General features: G+C 39.4%; 1 protein-coding gene across 1 annotated transcript in view; it reads right to left on the bottom strand.

Moving 5' to 3' along the window:
• LOC126235950 (chromosome transmission fidelity protein 8 homolog) overlaps positions 1-21,070 on the bottom strand; it is a 40,915-nt gene extending 19,845 nt beyond the window's left edge. The window contains exons 1-3 of the mRNA XM_049944920.1: positions 21,027-21,070; positions 12,689-12,709; positions 12,505-12,572 (exon numbers count right to left, since the gene is read on the bottom strand). Of these exons, the coding sequence (XP_049800877.1) occupies positions 12,505-12,572; positions 12,689-12,709; positions 21,027-21,053 (116 nt within the window). The 5' untranslated portion in view covers positions 21,054-21,070. The remainder of the gene's footprint in view (positions 1-12,504; positions 12,573-12,688; positions 12,710-21,026) is intronic.
• Between the last annotated feature and the right edge of the window lie 607 nt (positions 21,071-21,677).

The following is a 21,677-nucleotide window of genomic DNA, read 5'->3' as shown; positions in this document are numbered from 1 at the left end:
CTTGATAGCTCCCGGCCACAGAAATCCATTTTGTTTTCATTTGACGTGAGAGCAGTAAACGAAGAGTAATCAGCAAATTCACTAAATGTAAACACGGGTCACGTGGAGACTACACACCTCACTGTAACTCAGACTGCTCTGCACATCAGCCTCAGATCTACGATATTTCCTAACCGGGGCAATCCCTTGAGTGTTTGAGATATGACATCAAAATTTTGTCGCTGCCTGCTAGATAAATCAAAATAGGTGTTTCTAACACTGCAGAAATTTTAACACACACTAAATAAACAAGACTGTTTTGGCATCAATGGTCATTTTTATAACAAGACAGAATATAATTCTGCGAAGACCAACATAAAATGCCTATTAGGTCTACTACAAGTTAACAGCTTTATTAGAAAAAAATTTCACATTTCATTCATACGCTCCAGTTTCTCGAGCATGAGATCGAAAATTTGGGATCGTCATATTCTTCCCTAATTTATGTTATGTTCCCGTTTCTTCTCCTTCCTCGTTCTATCAACAATCTTTTCATGACTAATTCTGGATCTATTCCTGCATTTGTCAAAACTTATTCGCCGGTTAACTTCACTAACCCTGCCAGAATCACGGCTTTAGTTATCCCTGATTAGGCTTTGTTATGTTCGTACAAACCATTTTCCGCCTACTTCCAGAATAGAACTTAAGAGTCTGCTAGACGGGAATTGTACAACTGGCCTTTACTAGTGTAGCGATCTGGCCAAAAATTTTCTGACAAAATTTCATTTTCCTGGATACACCGAGAAGATAATACGTAATCTTTCTTACCTGTCATTCCTGTTAGTTGTTCATTTCCACTCTGATAGTCTGAATCTATGGACTTCCCTAGTAATTATAACAACACTGATCATTCGCAAACCCAAGCAACAACATAATCAGACAGCGATCGGCATTCACTCGTTCGGCGTTACTCTTCTCAGCTTGTATAGCCCGGTCCCCTTTTGCCTGCAGGAAAGTTTATTTCTAGATGCGACGAGGATTCCCCTGACAGAGACTTTACATACACTATGCACGCATTCAAAAATCAACTTATGATTTTTTTCCCCATGTGACCAAACTGCTGATGTCATTGGTCCCTAGGCTTACACACTACTTAATCTACCTTACACTAACTTACGCTAAGGACAACACATACACCCATGCCCGAGAGAGGATTCGAACCTCCAACGGGGGGAGGGGCTAACCATGACAAGACCGCACGGCTACCCCGCGCGGCTTAAGATTCATTCAGAAATCAACTTACAGAGTGTGTTCAAAAACCAACAGGGATGCGCATCAAAATTGTATGAGTAATCGATAGAACAAACATGCGCTGGATGCTAGGCGCTTTGTGAAACAAGGTTTTCTTCCCTCAAGAATATGAAGCCCCCCCCCCCTCATATATCAGGGCCCGCTGTGCATGCGTGAATCTAGCAGGTTGGGCGCGACAGTAAAATTTTTCCCGGCATCTGGCTGCTTGCTGTGACTGCTCACACAGCCAACAGCCCTGTTTCTGTACCCAGAAATGGGAGAAGGTACTACTCATACGCCACTCAACTGCGCATGCGCATGAGCCCGCTCGTAACTCATCTAATGTAAAAAGCTGTGACGTCACGCTCATCGAAGGCAATTTGTTGTTATGAAGCACTGCATAGTCTTCCTAAATCCTTTGATACATTTTGCTGTTGGCAAACGCTTGTATGAGCACTGTGTTTTGTTGTTGTATATGGCACATTTCCCTTGCAATTTATGTTTTATTTTCGTTTTTTTCTCATTAACGTTTTATTGTTGCAGTATTATTCTGCAGTAGCGGGATTCAGTAATATCCTTTGTTATAGATTCTGCAATATCTTTTGTTAGAGTATCGATTCTTACCAGTCAAAATTACAAAAATTTAACTGAAAACTAAAACAATGAAAAATTCCCGGAATTCTAAAAAATTCCCGGTTTTTTCCCGGATTTCCCGGTTGTCCAGGGTCGTATCCACCCTGTAACACAAATCTCGTTTTGTATATTTGCTTCAATTCTAATAGGGAATTAACAACTTTCTGGCTCAATAAAGCAAAAGATAATTGCTGGGCTTAATTTAAAGTTATTTGTTCACTGCCCCATAACTAACTGCACCATCCCAAATGCAGTCCCACTGTGAATGCTGTTCATGAACACACAATGAGTTGGTTGACGTTTGCAAGCAGCTGGAAATTGCTCTGACTACTGTCAATTGACTGGCAGCTGCTGTGAACTGGTGTGTTGGAAGAGCCCCTGAAAGTCGTGTACCTGCGATACCAGTACGAGAGACCCCTCAAGTACTATCCTCTCTGTAGATCCTGTCTCCTCTGCAGAAAGTACACGATCTGTCATTATTCGTCCACTTGACTGTGAGTGGCATGTCAATGGTAGTTCCAAGCACCCCGTACAGGGTGAACAGGGACCAGGGAGGACTCAGGGAACTGTACCCATCCGCGTAACCAACAAGGTCGAGGTGCTATGTTTCGCTGAAACAGAGAGAGTTGTCACCGATTTGTATGGTGTCAAGATGCAAAAGCAAAAGGGTAGGGGTTTATTAATCGTCAGCAGTTCAAATGTGCGGCGAATGATAGTACCCTTGGAAATGGCATCAAGGGACAGGAAAGGACACCAGATGCACTCAGTGTGTATTCCTGGGGCCTCGTTCAGCGTACTGAAGAGACTATTCCAGCAGCCATTGATGGAACAGCATGCAACCAACTGCACATTGTGGCACATGATGGAATAAATAATGCCTGCCCTCTGGGCTCCGAGGTTATACTTGGGGCATTCCAGCGACTGGTAAAGAGAGTTGAGAAGACCAACCTTGTGCAAGGAGTTTCAATGAAACTCATAATTTGCAGCATTTGTCCCCAGAATTGATCTCACCCTTTGTTTCTGATTTGAGTGGAAGGACGGAATGAGAGACACTGGAGGTTCTGTGACAAGCTAGGCTGCAACTTCCTGGACTTGTGGCATAGGGTTGAGAACTGCAGCGTTCCCATAAATGGGTTAGGTGTGCATTACACATCAGAGGCTGCTATTCAGGTAGCTGACTATGTGTGGGGTGCACACAAGGGTCTTTTAGATTCAGTGACTCTCCATCCAATCCGGAAAACGATAGCTGTAGTAAAACCAGAATTATCAATGTAAGATAAGAAAACCCGAATTATCAATGTAAGATCGAAGGGGTGAAAAAATTAACTTTATAACGGTTAACTGTTGAAGCATTTGTAATGAAGTGCCAGAGTTTGAAGCACTCCTGAAGAGAAGTGAAGCTCACTTAATACTAGGTACAGAAAGCTGGTCGATAGCTGAAATTGATAGCAGTGAGATTTTGAGGAAAATTTAAGTGTACATCAAAAGGCTAGGCAAATGGGAAATGGAGGTGGTGAATTTGTCACAGTAGACAAGAAACTCAAATCAACTCTAATCCACTGAGGTAGAGACTGAAGCTGCATCTGAGATTGTTTGGGCAAGACTCAGTACCTGATTGGGCACAACTGGACCCTCCTCTTGCCCACCAGACTCATCTTGTGACGTAACCAAAAACTTCACAAAAAACCTGTTTTCTTGTACCTGAGTTTCCCAATCACACTGTAATCATTGGTGGAGACTTTAATCATCCAACAATAAACTGTGAAAATTACAGTTCTGTTGGTGGTGGGAACGATAAGAAATTCTGTGAAACATTACTAAATACCTTCTCTCAAAACCACCTAGAACAGATAGTTAGGAACCCCATTCATGATGGAAATATAGCGGATCTAATGGCAACAAATAGACCTGACCTCTTTGAGGACGTTCACTTCGAAAACGGTATTGGATCATGATGCGGTTGTGGCAACAATGATTACCAAAGTACAAAGAACAACTAAAATAAGCGTAAAGATATGTGTGTTCAGTAAACTAGATAAAAAGTCACTGGTGCCATACATCAATGAACAACTGGAAAATATCAGCACAGGGCAGGACCATGTTGAGGAACTATGGTTCAAGTTTAAAAGAATAGTTGACCATACACTGGACAGACATGTACCCAGCAGAACAGTTCATAACGGGAATGTACTTCCATAGTACACAGTCACTGCAAAGAAACTTCTGAAAGGAGATTATTACATAACAGGTATGAAACAAAGTGTGGAACTACAGTTAGAGATGCTGAATGAAACTCATTTGGTTGTCAGGAGAGCATTGCATGATACCTTCAGTGACCAACGTAGCAGAATATTGTCAAATGACTTTTCAATAAAGAGCAAACGCTGAAATGCTTAACTCTGTTTTCAAATGTTCCTTTAAAAATGAAAACCAAAGAGAATTGTCCTAATTTAATCATCGTAGCACTGAAAACATGAAGAAATAAGTATTAGTGTCAGTGGTGTTGAGAAACAGCTGAAATCTTTAAGATTTAACAAAACTCCAGGCCCCGAAGCAATCCCTGTCAGATTCTATATTGAATTTGCAGCTGAATTAGTCCCTCTTCTAACTGTAATGTATTGTAGAAACCTCAAACAAAAAACAGTGCCCAATTCTTGGAAAAAGGCACATGTCACACCCATCTAAAAGAAGGGTGAAAGTGATCCACGAAATTCCTGTCCAGTACCCTTGGCATCGATTTGTTGTACAATCTTATAACACATTCTGAGCTTAAACATAATGAGATCTTAAACAGAATGACCACCTCAATGCCAACCAGCATGGATTTCGAAAATATCGATCGTGTGAAACCCAACTTCCATTTTTCTCGCATGGCATATGAAAACCTTTGGATCAACGCAATCAGGTAGATGTAGAGTTTCTCGATTTCCGAAAAGCACCTACATTTATTGTCGAAAGTACAATCATATGGGGTATCAAGTGAAATTTGTGACTGGATTGAGGACTTTTTGGTAGGGAGAACACAGCATGTTACCTTGGATGGTGAGTCATTGTCAGATTTAGAAGTAACTTGGGGTGTGTCCAAGGGAAGTGTGTTGGGACCCTTGCTGTTCATGTTGTATATTAATGACTTTGCAGACAACATTAATAGTAAAATCACACTTTTTGAAGATGATGCAGGTACCTATAATGAAGTACCATCTGAGAGAAGCTACATAAATATTCAGTCAGATCTCGATAAGATGGTGCAGAGACTGGCAATGTGCTCTAAATATTCAGAAATGTAAACTTGTGTACTTCACAAAATGTAAAAACATAGTATCCTATGACTATAATATCAATGAGACACTGTTGGAATCGGCCAACTCATACACTTTGTAGGGATATGAAATGGAATGATCACTTACACTCATCATGGGTATGGCAGATGTTACACTTCCGTTTACTGGTAGAATAGTGGGCAAGTGCAATGAACCTATAAAGGAGACTGTTTACAAATCATTCGTCAAGTGGTTCTAAAATATCACTCAAGTGTGTGGGACATGTACCAAATAGGTCTAACAGGGGATACTGGAAGTATACAGAGAAGGGGCATTTTGTTGCCTGACATAGGTCAACAAGAGCATATTTTAATCAGAAACAGTGCAGTTCACGACTTGACATAGACATGACATTCATCACTGACGATGGTCTTTTTATCAATTGATGATTGTTACTCTGCAGCATACTCTACAGCAAACCATTGGACATTTCATTTTAACAGTTTTAAACGTGTTTTAAAACACAGTTCACTGTATGAATTGTCAAGCAATCATGTCAACTGGATGACCCTTTAAGATAGATGTAGACTCTCCTGATGAAGTATATTAACAAAGTTCCAAAAACAGACTTTAAATGATGATTTTATGAATATACCTACATATCGCTCATATAGAGATAGTGAAGGTAAGATTATAATAATCACTGTATGTAGAAGCATTCAAACAATCTTTCTTCCCATGCTCCATATTTGAATGGAACGGGAAGAAACCCTAATAACTGGTACAGTGGGATGTATTCAGTGTCATGCACTTCATGGTGGTTTGCAGAACCAAAGATCCTCAGTCTCCCCATCCCTAGTGCATCTTGTGTCACACAGAAGAATTTATGTCCTGTTTGACCCAAGTGCATCAGCTGGTGCAAATTCCTAAAATGAGATCACAAAAGCAAACTTTATTAAAATGAATTTTGGCGTTGAACTTGTACTTGGCTGTAATAATATCCCTCACCTCCTCTTATGAAGTGTGTTTTCTACTTCTTGGAAACTTTTTATTGGGACTTCTGTATTATATTTTTTTAGCATCTCAGCATTCTGAAACAAATGTATTAACAGTAATCTGTGTGCCAAATGTAGTTACAGGCACTTTGAAGAGAGAGTAATGCAGCTGAGCTAACTTTGAGGTAGCTTGTGATGTTGCAAAAATTGAAGACATTGTTATCTGAAATATCAGCTTGAAAACATCAGTAGAATATTTCAATGAGCAGCTCATACAAGTTTAAATGAGCTTTTCCTTGTAAAAACCACTGATTATGTGTATGACTGATTACTTGAGAACTCTTAAGTATAAAAATTAGATAATAAGTTCTAGCAAATTGTAGTACAAAACAAAAAGGTACTCATAAAATTAAACAGAAAATAACCAAACATGGCCACCGACCCCACAACTCAAGACAAAACGGAAATATTGCTTGTAATGAGTTAGTGCAAAATAGTGGCAGAATATTTCACAAACCACCTCAACTGTTAAGAACTCGTAGAAAAATGGACTTTAGCGCCTCAAAAACAACCAACCCTACCTTAGAACCACCCGCCGTGTCAAGCTGCTACAATCAACTAAAGTGAATCTCGAAAACTATAAGACCTCGGGAGGAAACTAAATCACAGCTGAACTTTGCAAAAGTCTCTCTCCAAAAATCTTTGAAACAATTTCGATAAATGAAAGAATGACAGATGAATGAAAGATGGCCTTCATTCACCTACTGCATAATAAAGTGTCCAAAGCAGATCCCAAAAGCTACAGAGGGAGCTCACTCCTAGACACAACCTACAGGATATTCTTTTAAGTCCTACTAAACAGAGCAGAACCCCTACTAGACCATCAACTTAGAGAATACCTAGGATTTCTCAGGAAAGGAAGATTCCTCTCACGACAAACTAAAAACCTCAAAAACCTCAGGGCCTACGAAAAATAAAGAGGAAAACTATACACCCTCACTTTCACTGACTATCAGAAAGCATATGACTAAATGGACTGGGAATCCCTCATCTCAATACTAAAAGAACCAAACTTACATAACAAACCTAATCAGAGAAACCCTAACGAACACATACTCCAAAGTGAAAGTCATGTGAGAACACACTAAACCTTTTAGGATAAAAATTACTGCATGGCTAGGAGATGGACTCTCCTAACTGCTATTCAACTACATTACATAAAAAGTAGTCAGACAGTGGAACACGCAGTCCCATAGCAGAATCCGGCTATGAACAAGAACTAAGGTATCAAAGTAAACTGCCTAGCCCTTGCACAGACCTGGCAAGAAGCCAAAGAATAGATAAAGAACAATGATAAACATAAACACAGAAATATTTTACAATGGGCGAACAAAATAAAGAAATCATAAGTCCTTTAGAAAACACAATGGAATATAGAAAAAATAAAGTTTAACTGGCATTCCAAAAAGAATATCCTCTCCTGAAACACACAAATAGACACTATAATACTTAAAATCAGAAACCTACTTACCCAAAGGTGTCACGTTAAGTTGCAGATAGGCACAATTAAAAAACACTTACACACTTCATGACACTACAATACTACAATTTGAAACATGGTTGTGAGCCAGCAACTACACAAGAATGTGTTGTGGTCTTCAGTCCAGAGACTGGTTTGATGCAGCTCTCCATGCTACTCTATCCTGTGCAAGTTTCTTCATCTCCCAGTACCTACTGCAACCTACATCCTTGAGACTCTGCTTAGCGTATTCATCCTGTGGTCTCCCTCTACGATGTTTACCCTCCACGGTGCCCTCCAATAATAAATTGGCGATCCCTTGACGCCTCGAAACATGTCCTACCAACCGATCCCTTCTTCTAGTCAAGTTGTGCCACAAACTTCTCTTCTCCCTAATTCTATTCAATACCTCCTCATTATAGTCCGTGAGACGAGTGATTGGTACTGACAGTTCTGGCGGGCAGACGGCGCTGTTGCCGAACGTGGCTTACAGCACGCGGTGCCCTGTCTGCTACACGCATTCTCTAGCAGCAGAAATAAAAGCGAGACAAAATACAAGTCGTATTGGTACGCAAGAATTTATTTAAAGTTGATGCTTGAAATATATTAACTCGAAAACTGATAAGAACTATTTAGTACAAGTATCTAAGATGCTGAAACATAATAAAGTTATTTGTTAAACTTCACAACTGAAATGAAAACTATTTTCGCAAGTTGTTGAACATTAGCAGTTTTGGTTTCCATTGTTAAGTATTAGCATTATTAATTTGTTCTACTAAAAGCTACAGAATAATTGGTCAGTGTATTAAGAGTTATAATCTGAAGAAAGTACTCACAACATGATGATCTGGTTGTAGATCGATAGCAAACTCCCTCCTTACATTCCTGAATACGTTGTAGTTACTGTAATGGAAAAACACCACTCGCATCACTGTCAGAATCTGATTTGACACTGTCTTCCTCAGCACTACTCGAACTATCACTGCTCTCTCCCAGATGTATAATTAAATTTTCGATGCATTCTTCCACAACCCGTTCGGTTTTGGCCGCCTCTCTGATGGCCCTTGCAGTGCTGTTTACAATTTTAGCCCACGTCTCGCTTGTCACTTTATTGATAGCTGCTGGAAGGAGAGTTTCCACTTCAGAGATCGTGAATTTTTTATTGTTTGCAGCAATGTAATTTTTTATCTGCGCCCACACTCCTTCAATTGCATTGAAGTGACAGTGGTATGGAGGAAACCGAATGATTTCATGCCCGTGCCTTTTAGTAATCTCGTCAATTACATATGTTGGAAATTGGGGTTTCTTTTGTGCCACAATTTCGAGCAGTTCCGCATTCCTTAAATCTTCTCTGAAATCTACTTTTCGCCGTTTCAACCACTGAATGATATTGTCTTTTTTTGTTGCCAAGGTTGGTGCCTTATCGTGAACAACGGAATGATAAGGCGCATTGTCCATAACAATCACTGATGGACTTGTCAGATTCGTCATAAGCGATGTCTCGAACCACTCTTGAAATACTACACTGTTCATTTCTTCATGGTAATTTCCCGTCTTTTTTGACCGAAACATTTTCAACCAGTTTGGCACAAAACCTTTCGATGTTCCTGCATGTAAGACAATAATACGCCCTCCTTTACCAACAGGCACTGCCATTGTCCCCTCGGGCGTTCCATCATTCCAGCCTCTACGTAAAGAATGGCTGGCATTGACCCAAGTTTCATCTAACCACACTATACTTTCGAATTCCACACCCATGATCCTGCGCAGAAATCTGCACTGCCATGCAACTACATCTGTCCTTTCCATTAATATTTTGCGTCCGTTAAACAGTGAATAGCTGAAGCCTATGTCTTCCAACACTGTACGCAATGAAAATTTGCTCCCTTTAAAAAGATCGTCTTTCTGAAGCGACACTAGTAATTTAGATAGAGTGGGATGTTCCCTTCTCTTATAATAGCTGTATATATGACGACGAATAGCGTCTTTCTGAAAATCGTCCAAAGCTGTCACCTGCTTATTTCTCTGTCACTTCTTTCCTGGTGTGTGCAGCTTTGTTGTGCCACTCTCGTCACAATCTACACTATACAGTTCTTTCCCTATCTTTACAACAGTGTTCTTACTTATTTTCAATGCTGCTGCAGTTCTCTTCACAACCTGAACAACAGGAATTAAGGACCCACCTTTGTCCTTTTCTTTCTCAAAGTGATCCCTCACAGAGCACACGAATTCACGGGCCTGGGTGTGTAGCACACTTTTCTTCCTCCGTTTCACTTCTTGTGTTGGGCTGGTACTACCCGCCGCACTAGACATTGTTTACAACGAAACATAAACAAAGAAACACTAAAAATAACAAAAACGAAATAAACTGCGAATTCAACTTCAGACAAACGACGAACGACCGCACAGCCTGCATGTGAGACACTGGTAAGTTTCATAAGCGCGCGCAACCGAGTTTCAGAGTGGCAACGTGGCCCTTGCTACCCACTCAAAGTCAGGCCGTCATTGGCTGCCTGCCTGCGGTCGCTAGGCAACGGAAAGACGCTACCGAGCTGTCAATACCAAAGACTCGTCTCCCAGACTGTAGTTATGTGATCTACCCATCTAATCTTCAGCATTCTTCTGTAGCACCACGTTTCAAAAGCTTCTATTCTCTTCTTGTCTAAACTATTTATCATCCACGTTTCACTTCTATACATGGCTACACTCCACACAAATACTTTCAGAAACGACTTCCTGACACATCTATACTCTATGTTAACAAATTTCTCTTCTTCAGAAATGCTTTCCTTGCCACTGCCAGTCTACATTTTATATCTTCTCTACTTCGACCACCATCAGTTATTTTGCTCCCCAAACAGCAAAACTAATTTACTACTTTAAGCGTCTCACTACCTAATCTAATTCCCGTAGCACCACCCAATTTAATTCATCTACATTCTATTATCCTTGTTTTGCTTTTGTTGATGTTCATCTTATATCCTCCTTTCAAGACACTGTTCATTCCGTTCAGCTGCTCTTCCAAGTCCTTTGCTGTCTCTGACAGAATTACAATGTCATCGGCGAACCTCAGTTTTTATTTCTTCTCCATGGATTTTAATTCCTACTCCGAATTTTTCTTTTGTTTCCTTTACTGCTTGCTCAATATACAGATTGAATAACATCGGGGAGAGGCTACAACCTTGTCTAACTCCCTTCCCAACCACTGCTTCCCTTTCGTACCCCTCGACTCTTATAACTGCCATCTGGTTTCTGTACAAATTGTAAATAGCCTTTCGCTCCCTGTATTTTACCCCTACCACCTTCAGAATTTGAAAGAGAGTATTCCAATCAACATTGTCAAAAGCTTTCTTGAAGTCTACAAATGCTAGAAACACATAGGTTTGCCTTTCCTCAATCTATTATCTGAGGTAAGTCATAGGGGTCAGTATTGCCTCACGTGTTCCAATATTTCTACAGAATCCAAACTGATCTTCCCCTAGGTCGGCTTCTACCAGTTTTTCCATTCGTCTGTAAAGAATTCATGTTAGTATTTTGCAGCCGTGACTTATTAAACTGATAGTTCGGTAATTTTCACATCTGTCAACACCTGCTTTCTTTGGGATTGGAATTATTATATTCTTCTTGAAGTCTGAGGGTATTTTGCCTGTCTCGTACATCTTGCTCACCAGAAGGGCTGGCTCTCCCAAGGTTATCAGAAGTTCTAATGGAATGTTGTCTACTCCCGGGGCCTTGTTTTGACTTAGGCTTTTCAGTGCTCTGTCAAATTCTTCACACAGTATCATATCTCCCTTTTCATCTTCATATACATCTTCTTCCATTTCTGTAATATTGTCCTCAAATACATCACCCTTGTACAGACCTTCTATATATATATTCCTTCCATCTTCCTGCTTTCCCTTCTTTGCTTAGAACTGAGTTTCCATCTGAGCTCTTGATATTCATACAAGTGGTCCTCTTTTCTCCAAAAGTCTCTTTAATTTTCCTGTAGGCAGTATCTATCTTACCCCTAGTGAGATATGTGTCTACATCCTTACATTTGTCCTCTAGCCATCCCTGCTTAGCCATTTTGCACTTCCTGTCGATCTCATTTTTGAGATGTTTGTATTCCTTTTTGCCTGCTTCATTTACAGCATTTTTATATTTTCTCCTTTCATCAATTAAATTCAATATATCTTGTGTTACCCAAGGATTTCTACTAGCCCTCATCTTTTTACCTACTTGATCCTCTGCTGCCTTCACTATTTCACCCTCAAAGCTACCCATTCTTCTTCTACTGTATTTCTTTCCCCCATTCCTGTCAATCATTCCCTGATGTTCTCCCTGAAACTCTACAACCTATGGTTCTGTCAGTTTTTCCAGATCCCATCTCCTTAAATTCCCACCTTTTTTGCAGTTTTAATCTACAGTTCATGACCAATAGATTGTGGTCGGAGTCCACACCTGCCCCTGGAAATGTATTACAATTTGAAACCTGGTACCTAAATCTGTCTTACCATTATATATCTGAAACCTTCGAGAATCTCCAGGCCTCTTCCAAGTATACAACCTTCTTTTATGAATCTAGAATCAAGTGTTAGCTATGATTAAGTTATGCTCTGTGCAAAATTCTACCAGGCACACAAGAATATGATTTGTATAATAGGCCTACAGCTAACAGATTGTAACAAGATTTAACTTGGCCTGATTTCAACAGCGACTGTGGGTGTGTCTTCTCTCCAAAAATCCAAAATAATTACCTAAAAAAATTACAAAACCATTAACACGGAGGAAAATCAAGAATAGATGGTTATTATACCAAACAAAATTATAAGGCGACTATACTCACTTGCACTGACAGATGAACAGATTTATGGGCACAATGCACCCATCATATAAATATTGCAGGTACTGTAACTGACATAACAGTGGTACTTGTCAGTAAAAATTATAGATACACGATGTAGCACACATCAGTGACAACTCAGTAAGTATTAAGCAAATCATCCAGATTAGACATGAAAAGAAATTACGTTAGCTTTCTTGCCTTCTGCCTGTAAAAAAAAGATATTCATTTGATGCTATAGCTTCCAAAAACTTTGTACAAATTTTGTATCAGAATTTTAAACAGAACTGACAAATTTTACAAATGAAGTTTTCTTACTGGAAAAAGGTTTAAAGTATAATTTAATGATTAATTTGTCTTATCAAAATCTGACTGTAGATCTAAAAACTGGTCTCAATAGCATACAAACTGATAGCTCTTACCAGGCCAGAATAGCTCATGATATGTATAATACCGTAAACAAAACTTTGGGTTATTTTCAAAGTACAGATAATTGTGACAAAAACTTAACTAAAAGCATTAATGTAAAGCTTAATGGGTATCATTCATTAATAATGAAATCTTATAAAGGCAATGGCCTAGTTGTTGCTAGCAAACAGGAGTACGTAAAAAAAATTTGACAGGTTTTTGAGGAAAATCATGTTTTCCAGGTACATGAGAACCCACTACAGTTTTGCAAAGAGAATTGGATCCTCTACACAGTAATGATGCTAAATTTCTACTCAGACCGTTTCACAAGACAGCTAATTAACAAGAAGTCATGGCCTAAAAGTCACGATCTCAGTTTAAATTCTGTGCGAGCATACTGAGTAACTGGCTCAGTGTTTTTCAATTAAATCAAGGGAGAAGGTGGGTGTATCAATGTTTATTAATATATAGAATGTGCAACTCTATTATTAATAAACACTAATCTACCTACCCGCTCCCATGATTTGATTAATAAACATAGATCCACTTAGTCTGCTAGAACAGATCGATTGCGTCGTCATTTCACCATCACATTTGATACATTTTCATGTGTGTGCAATTAATCCGTGAGACATTCACCAACGGAGGACATTGCCATGTACAACTATAGCACTTGAATCAGTCCACTTTATAGCAGTCGCTGCCATAATCACAAAATATTTCTGTCGAAACTCACTAATACACTGGTTTCAATTTCGGAGCTAGAAATACACTGCCTCTTTTCTTGCCTCCCATTGGTTATGTCAAAGAAACATCCCATTGGCTACACAAACAGATGCGTTGCCAACCTCTGAGCAGTAGATAAGCAGTCCTGTGTGCCACTGGATCTACATCTACATCCATACTCCGCAAGCCATCTGATGGTGCGTGGCAGAGACTTCAGCCCCCTCATTCTCACAAAAAAGGCTTTTTCATTCTTCCATTCATAGAACTGTTTGCATTCCTTTACCTGACGAAAATCTCGATGCTGAGAGCAATTTGATTAAAACTATCGCAGTCAATAATGGATGCAAACCATCCATAGTGGACAATATTTTCAAAAATAAATAAATAATAGAATAACCACTATTTGCACTTCTTTAGCGGTTCCTATAAAACAAACACCATCATGACTGTAAAATAGCATTTTCTACTAATAACAGGTTGAAAAATAATGTTATTCATAATTTACATAAATCAGCTGTCTATAAAATTCCTTGTGACACATGTGTCTAGCCTATTACATAGGACAGATAGGATGAGCAATTGCTGTTGGATTTAAAGAACTTGTCCTAGATAAAGGAGGTACAAACGTTTATAACTCATCCTTTGGTGATCTTATTAATCACAAGCCATAAGCTTCTGTTCATGCCAGCATCCTGGATGCAGAGAATCTTCAGACTCATGAATTAGAAATTTTCGAACACCAACCCCTTGATGAGGGTTTTGTTCTGAATGACCAGCTGCAACTATGCAATAAAAATTCTTTAATGGTATAAAGCCATTACTTATAAATGCCTGAAATTGACACTTTGTCCTTAGAGTAAACTCTAAAATCTTACCTTCCCCCTCCTTTTTATTTATTACATGGTAATTCATTTTTACATAAAATGTACAGAATATCAGCTAGTCTGTTGTTCTGTATAAATTTTTATTTTACATAAAACTAGCTGTTGACTTGTGAGATGAACACTTATATGCTATTTAAAATATATATGTTTAATGCAAGCAGCTGATTTCTTTGATTGTTAATAGGGCGGCAAGACTTGTTTTGTGTCCATATTGTGGCAAATTTGGCCTATGAGACTTAGTCAGATGCCACCTCCAGTGCATATTTTCCTCATATAGTGTGCCACGTCAAGCAGCTATAATTTTTACTGACAATTACCAATGTTATGTCAGTTCCAGTACCTGTGATTTTTATATAGTTTTAAATGTAATTTTAATAAGTTATTTTATATGATGAGAGCTTTTTGCTCATAAATCTGTTCGTCTATCACAACATTTGAGTATAGTCGTCAAATTTGTTAAGTATAATAATCATCTATTCTTGGTAACCCTGTATGTTAACAGTTTTGTAATTTTTTAGGCTATTGCTTTGAATTTTCTGATGAAGATACCGATAGCCAGTGTCAAAACAAGGTCAGGTTCAATCCTGTTGCAACCAGTTGGCTGAATTACACAAATCACACCATAATACAGAAATGAAACCGGAGGCACTATACACAGTCACAACCATCACCAAGCATGGCCCAGATGAAAGGCTGCAGATCAAAGAAAGGAAAATATTAAGAAGAATTCCATAACAAACTAATCCACATCAGAAATGAAACCCTTTACCAAATAACTGAAATACCCTCGTACACAATTACGAAACGAATAATTGATATTATTGATACATTCTCAGAATGTACCCAAACACTGAACAAAAATTTTTTTTATTAAATACATAAAAAAGAGGTTTATGGAAACAGAAGAACGTCAAACAATTCCAAATAACAGAAATTATGCTCACAGGTAAAGCTCTGAAAAAACATTACCAATGACAAAAAAATGAGGGTCTAACTCAAAATCAATACCAATGAATAACATAAATCCCTGAAGAAGAAACGAAAGCAACACCAGAAAGAATGAAACAATAATGAGTTAACAGAAAGCCAATGAACATTAAAAAGGGGTTGGTCTAATGTACTCCAAAGTCACGTGAAAAGAAAGAAATTTGGTGGTTCACTATTAAGTTCTAAGTTGATGTACTATAAGACTATTTACAATTTTGTAAGGAAATTAAACTTCGCTATTTGATTAAATGAAAAAGTTATGGTGCTGACTTCAAATGAAAGTGTGTTGCACTATTTGTATGACAAGCAACTTCAAAAGTAATTATACGAATGTCTGGTGGTTAAAATATACAAGGCTATATGGTCAATGGAAGTGTCCGATTCCACCTATCCGCTTTGACCTGTGACGTAAGGGTGTTGTGGTGTGCGACGTCATTATGGCACGATGTTCATGAGTTGGTTGTTTTTGTAGATGCCATCTTGTTGTGTTTCATGGTGACCTCTAGTGTGTGTGTGTGTGTGTGTGTGTGTGTGTGTGTGTGTGTGTGTGTGTGTGTGTGTGTGTGCGCGCGCGCGCGCGCGCTTTTGGAGGAGGGGGGGCAATGGTTGCGCTGGCTGACGTAGTTTGCAGCGCCAGAATTTGTTGGTGGTAAGTAATTTTTTTTTTTGTCTTTTCTCCTCCACTTGTGGTGGTTTGTGTATTTACGGTACATTGAAATTTATGTTGAGATGTCTGATATGTGGATTTTTGAGGTTGTGGTTTTGATTTCATTTTTCATAGTTGAAGGTATTGTTATTTTGGTATCGTCACCTGTTGTTGACCTATATAGATCAACGGAAATGTCTGATTCCCGCAGATTTTTTTTTTCTTTTTGTTCGTCATTTTATGTTTTGGGATTACTGTGTGTGTGTGTGTGTGTGTGTGTGTGTGTGTGTGTGTGTGTGTGTGTGTGTGTTTTGCTATTATACACACATGCTCATAAATTAAGGCTAATGCTGATACAAGGTGAAACAACGCTCTGGTGGACAGTTTGCCAGTTTAAATCACCTCGGGGTATGACCATACGGTGCATTTGACCTGCGTCGCACAATGGCACTGGTAGCAGTCCACATACGCAGAGGTGTGTCGGTGCATGCCAGAGTACGGTGCAGACGTTTTCAGATGTGCTAATGGAGGCTGTGAGTTGAAACTGGCTCAAAGAACACACATTGTTGACATTATGAGGGGTAGAATACTTGAGCAGCTGGAGGCTGGTTAAGCAGCAGGTTGTAGCACGGGCCCTCCGTGTGCCATAAAGTGTGATCTTACAATTATGGCAACAATTCCAGCAGACAGGAAATGTGTCCAGGCACTACAGCACCGGATGTCCACAGTGTTCTACACCACAAGATATCTCACCATCAGTGCCTGCAGACGGCCACAGAGTACTGCAGGTAGCCTTGCTCGGGAACTTACCGCAGCCACTGGAACAGTTGTCTCCAGACACACAGTCTAAAGACGACTGAACAGACACAGTTATTCACCCGGAGACCTGCAAGGAGCACTCCACTAACCCCTGGTCACAGGAGAGCCCATAAAGCCTGGTGTCAAGAACACAGCACATAACACAGCACATGGTCATTGGAACAGTGGTCCCAGGATATGTTCCCGAGTTTTCATCTGGCGTGAACCAGGAGCCAGACACTAACCCCTTAACGTCCTCGAAAGGGGCCTGTATGGAGGTCGTGGTTTGATGATGTGGGGTGGGATTATGATTGGTGCACATACAACCCCGCATGTCTTTGACACAGGAACTGTAACAGGTCAGGTGTACCGGAACGTCATTGTATGTCCACGTTTTCAGGGGTGCAGTGGGTCCCACCTTCCTCCTGATGGATGATAACGCACGGCCACACCAAGCTGCCATCATTGAGGAGTACCTCGAAACAGAATATATCAGGCGAGTGGAGTGGCCTGCCTGTTCTCCAGACATAAACCCCATCGAGCATGTCTAGGATGCTCTCGGTCGAAGCATCGCTGCACATCTTCAAGCCCCTACGACACTTCAGGAGCTCCGACAGGCACTGGTGCAACAATGGGAGGCTATATCCCAGCAGCTCGACCATCTGATCCAGAATGTGCCAACTTGTTGTGTGGCCTGTTTACATGTGCAGGAAACAGTGGCGTTTTGTAGCACAAGTGTTTCGGTACAGTTTTCTCAACTTATCTCCAATACTGTGGACTTACAGATCTGTGTCGTGTGTGTTCCCTATGTGCCTATGCTCTTAGCGCCAGTTCTGTGTAGTGCCACATTGTGTGGCACCACATTCTGCAATTATCCTTAATCTATGAGCATGAGTGTATTTAGCATTTAGCTTGTCCTCACCCAAAACCCCCCAGTTTCCCATGGTTGTCCCGTCAGTTTGACTGTATTTGTCGAGGGAGATGATATGGAAATACGGAAGCGTCCGATCCCACCCGTCTGCTTTCACCCATGACTTCACAAATATGGTGCATATAAAGTCATTACGTACACATTATGAGGATGAAAACACACACACACACACACACACACACACACACACAATCACAAAAAGCCTAATGACACTAACAGGATGAGCGCGGGAAATGGGGGGTTTTTGGGTGGGGACAAACTAAATATACACAAATTTAGACACCCACCCCCATACAAAACCACACAAAATGACGAAACAAACCGGCATCACAAAACTCCCCAAAGACCACTAAACACAATATCATCTGGAATCTGACACTTCCCTTGACCTATATAGCTGAAAAACATCTCCCAATACAAATACCAACATTCACTGCCACACATTGGGATCGAACACTTCCCCTGACCTGATGTCCTTACATCATCTCCACATACAGCCGTCCCTGGTCCGAGACGCCGGAACTTTAAGCAAGCCTAATTTCTTCATGACATACTGAACACTTCACGACTTCATTCAAAAATCCGAATAGTTGAAGAAATTTTATGGGAGACAACGCACTGTCCCCCCATCATAGCCAACAACCGAAAACTGTTGACCCTGCCAGTCATATCCATACCTACCAAAAACATAAAAAAAAGCAATTTAGCAAAATTCACACACAACGCCACACTCGCAATCTAAACCAAAACAATCACGTAACTCACCACCAGAGAGCACCACAGATCGCTTCAAAATGACACCTACAAACACGCCACTCTCATAAACTAAATTCCGCGCCGTCATGATGTCACACACCACAACAGCCTTACGTCACGGCTCAAAGCCGACGGGTGGGATCGGACGCTTTGGTTGACCCAATATCATTGTCTTATTTTTATGTATTTTCATGTTTGTTGTCGTGCGCGTGTTATGACATCATAGGTGCCATACTGGAGACGCTTAGAATAGCCATTTCCGTCATATTGATGACATCATGGGTCAAAGTAGACAGGTGGAATCGGATACTTCAGTAATCCCGAAATATGTCAAAGAATGCAAATTTATAAAGAAGAAATGTTATTGCTCCTTCTGTGAAGAACATGCATCCTGTGATGTGAACCCAGGGCTCCAGCAACCACTCTCTAACAGTATGATTATCTCAATATCAAAATGGTATTTATCTGCATGACACTGAACATTTTTTGCCAGTAGTAACACTTAACCAAAAACTCAGAATTGCATTTAAAAAAACATGTACTAACAGACAAAGAATGTCTATGGGCTCATCCCATGTAAACTCACTGATATTTTGATAGAGCCTCAGGTGAAAATTTCAGAATTTAGTAACATTTGTTACATGGGTACCTACAAGCCTTAATAGTAAAGCTGCCAAATAGGATTGCCGTAACTAATTATCACTGACAAATTCGAGTCTAAAGGCACAAGGGTGTTACCTGGTCATTAATGAGGCACAAACTCCCCTGTGTTCAGATATTTACTACTTAGTAATGGGTTGATCTAAGACCTCTATTTTATGCATCTAGTACATAGGCCATAAGTTGATCAAATGTATAATAAGTAGGGAACATCATGTGGATTTATTATGAAAAATACATGTTTTCCATGCTGTGCTTTAAATTTGTGATTTTTAAAAAGGTGCAACTTTGTAGAGAGAAATAGTGCAGACCTCTGCTTGTGATGAGTATCAGTATTAAGTACAAATAATAATGAAAAATATTTGGCATTGGCAGTTAATAGTTCTTATCTTCACTTAAACATGACTCGATCTGAAAAGTCAAATTTGATGACCTTCAGCACAGGGAGAATAGTTTTAGAAACATGATTGTACTGCAGTTACTAACACCATGCTTTTACGATACTTTCAACTGATGCAAATGTGACCACTGCTGCTACAGCACCTCATGAAAACACTTAGTCAGGACAGCTGAGAGTGAGGCAGAAAAATGGTATATAGTACTCATTTCCCAGGTACCATACAAATTTAAAGATGTTGAGGTTAACTGTATGTCTCCCGATGAACAACAGTGCCTTTCATGGCCCCAGAGGAAAAGTTGCTGTTTGGGTTTCCTTCTTCAGTGTTAATTGTAAGGTATATGTCCCATCATTACAAAGCGACAGTGCACAGTTGTATAAACTTTAAGTGCTATGAGAAGATCTTGTCTATCACCTTTAAACGAACTTATCAGTTTTGGATCAAGACATCAAAAAAACAATGCTATCTGCATGGAGGTACTGTTTTAAAATAGCATTTCCTCCTTTACATTTGAATTTGTTTCGGAAACTATTCTTCGCCGAATCTATGTTTATGTGTAACAGTATATATGTAAATAGAAATATTAATGTCTCATTATTGCTTGCAATGTTTTATTTAATTTCATACACGATGTCTTTTTAATTTACAGTAACAAAATAAGGATATATCATTCTATTTGTGCACCCAAGGTGTGTGTGTGTGTGTGTGTGTGTGTGTGTGTGTGTGTGTGTGTGTAATTCTTTACACTGAAAAGACATTTAACTATCAAATACAACATATACATTAATAAAAATGACTGATAACCGTTTCCAGTGCTCGTCTGGTTACAGATCTGACCTACAGGTCAACCACAAACAATGTAGGGCTAACGAGTTTTCAAGGAATACACATAGTTTTTATTTACCAATTCCCAGCAGTGTTGAACATGGATGGTATGCGTAAATGGTATTTTCATGTTAGTCCTTGCTAATGAATAGAGTCAGTTAGCATATTCTTCTTTGCACTTAAGATTGCTACCAGGTACGTAAAGATTCCAGCAAAAAATCAAGTTCACATTAAGACATGTACCAAATATGACTAAATTCTAAAATGGTTACGTTATTACCTGGTGGGAGATTGCACAGGGTGACCCAATAGTAAATTTTGTCAGAAAAATTCTTACGTACATGGTAAACGTACACAATGCGACATCTACATAGATGTCCTATGCAACTTATATGCTATTCATTTCAAATACTGATCATTCGTTTTATTTATACGCAAAAAGTTTTTAATTTGAACGTAGGAAACCAAATCGCATTCTGCATAATGTAGATTAATAAGAAACTTACACTTTCACTGGTATCTGCATATTTCATTAGAAACGTCAAAAACACTTCCGATCACTTCCCGCCAAAAGATGAACAGTAGTGTACACAGTAGTTAAATGCGCAAAGAACTTCGTCACTCGCATGAAGCTGTGAATTTTATACAGAGAACACAGGTGTGTATGTACAATTATATACATCTTTGGTTCTCGTGCTATGCTATACATTTTGGAACACGAATACAACGTTGCAGCAGGTGTAATCTTTTAATGAGCTTACATACATTAAGCATATACTCTCAAGGAAATTGGAAAAATACACTGTCTTCACAGTGCTTTGCAAATATAGATGTAGAACTGTTGTATGCCATATAAAGAATGGAGGAGAAATAACGAGGCTAATGGAATGCGGTAAATCCAAATAAAGTGCACTATTAAAGTTATGCACCTATTACAATTTTTACCACTTTCATCTATAAAAATATTGTGCTCAGTCCTACCTACAGTTCCCGTTGCCCTTTATCAAATGCACGCTTGACAAAGTCCATTTATTTTATCACCATCAAGCAACTACAACAGTAGCACTAATAGCATTCAGTCCGAAGTCTTCGATAAGTAGTACCATTTGTAAATACGCCCAATGCAAGTTCACTGGCTTTTGGTTCTCTTTATTGTG

Source organism: Schistocerca nitens, chromosome 2 (assembly GCF_023898315.1).
Source record: "Schistocerca nitens isolate TAMUIC-IGC-003100 chromosome 2, iqSchNite1.1, whole genome shotgun sequence".
NCBI classification, from domain to species: domain Eukaryota; kingdom Metazoa; phylum Arthropoda; class Insecta; order Orthoptera; family Acrididae; genus Schistocerca; species Schistocerca nitens.
The sequence above is the reverse complement of the archived record's forward strand: the minus strand, read 5'-3'. Positions and strand labels throughout refer to the sequence as shown.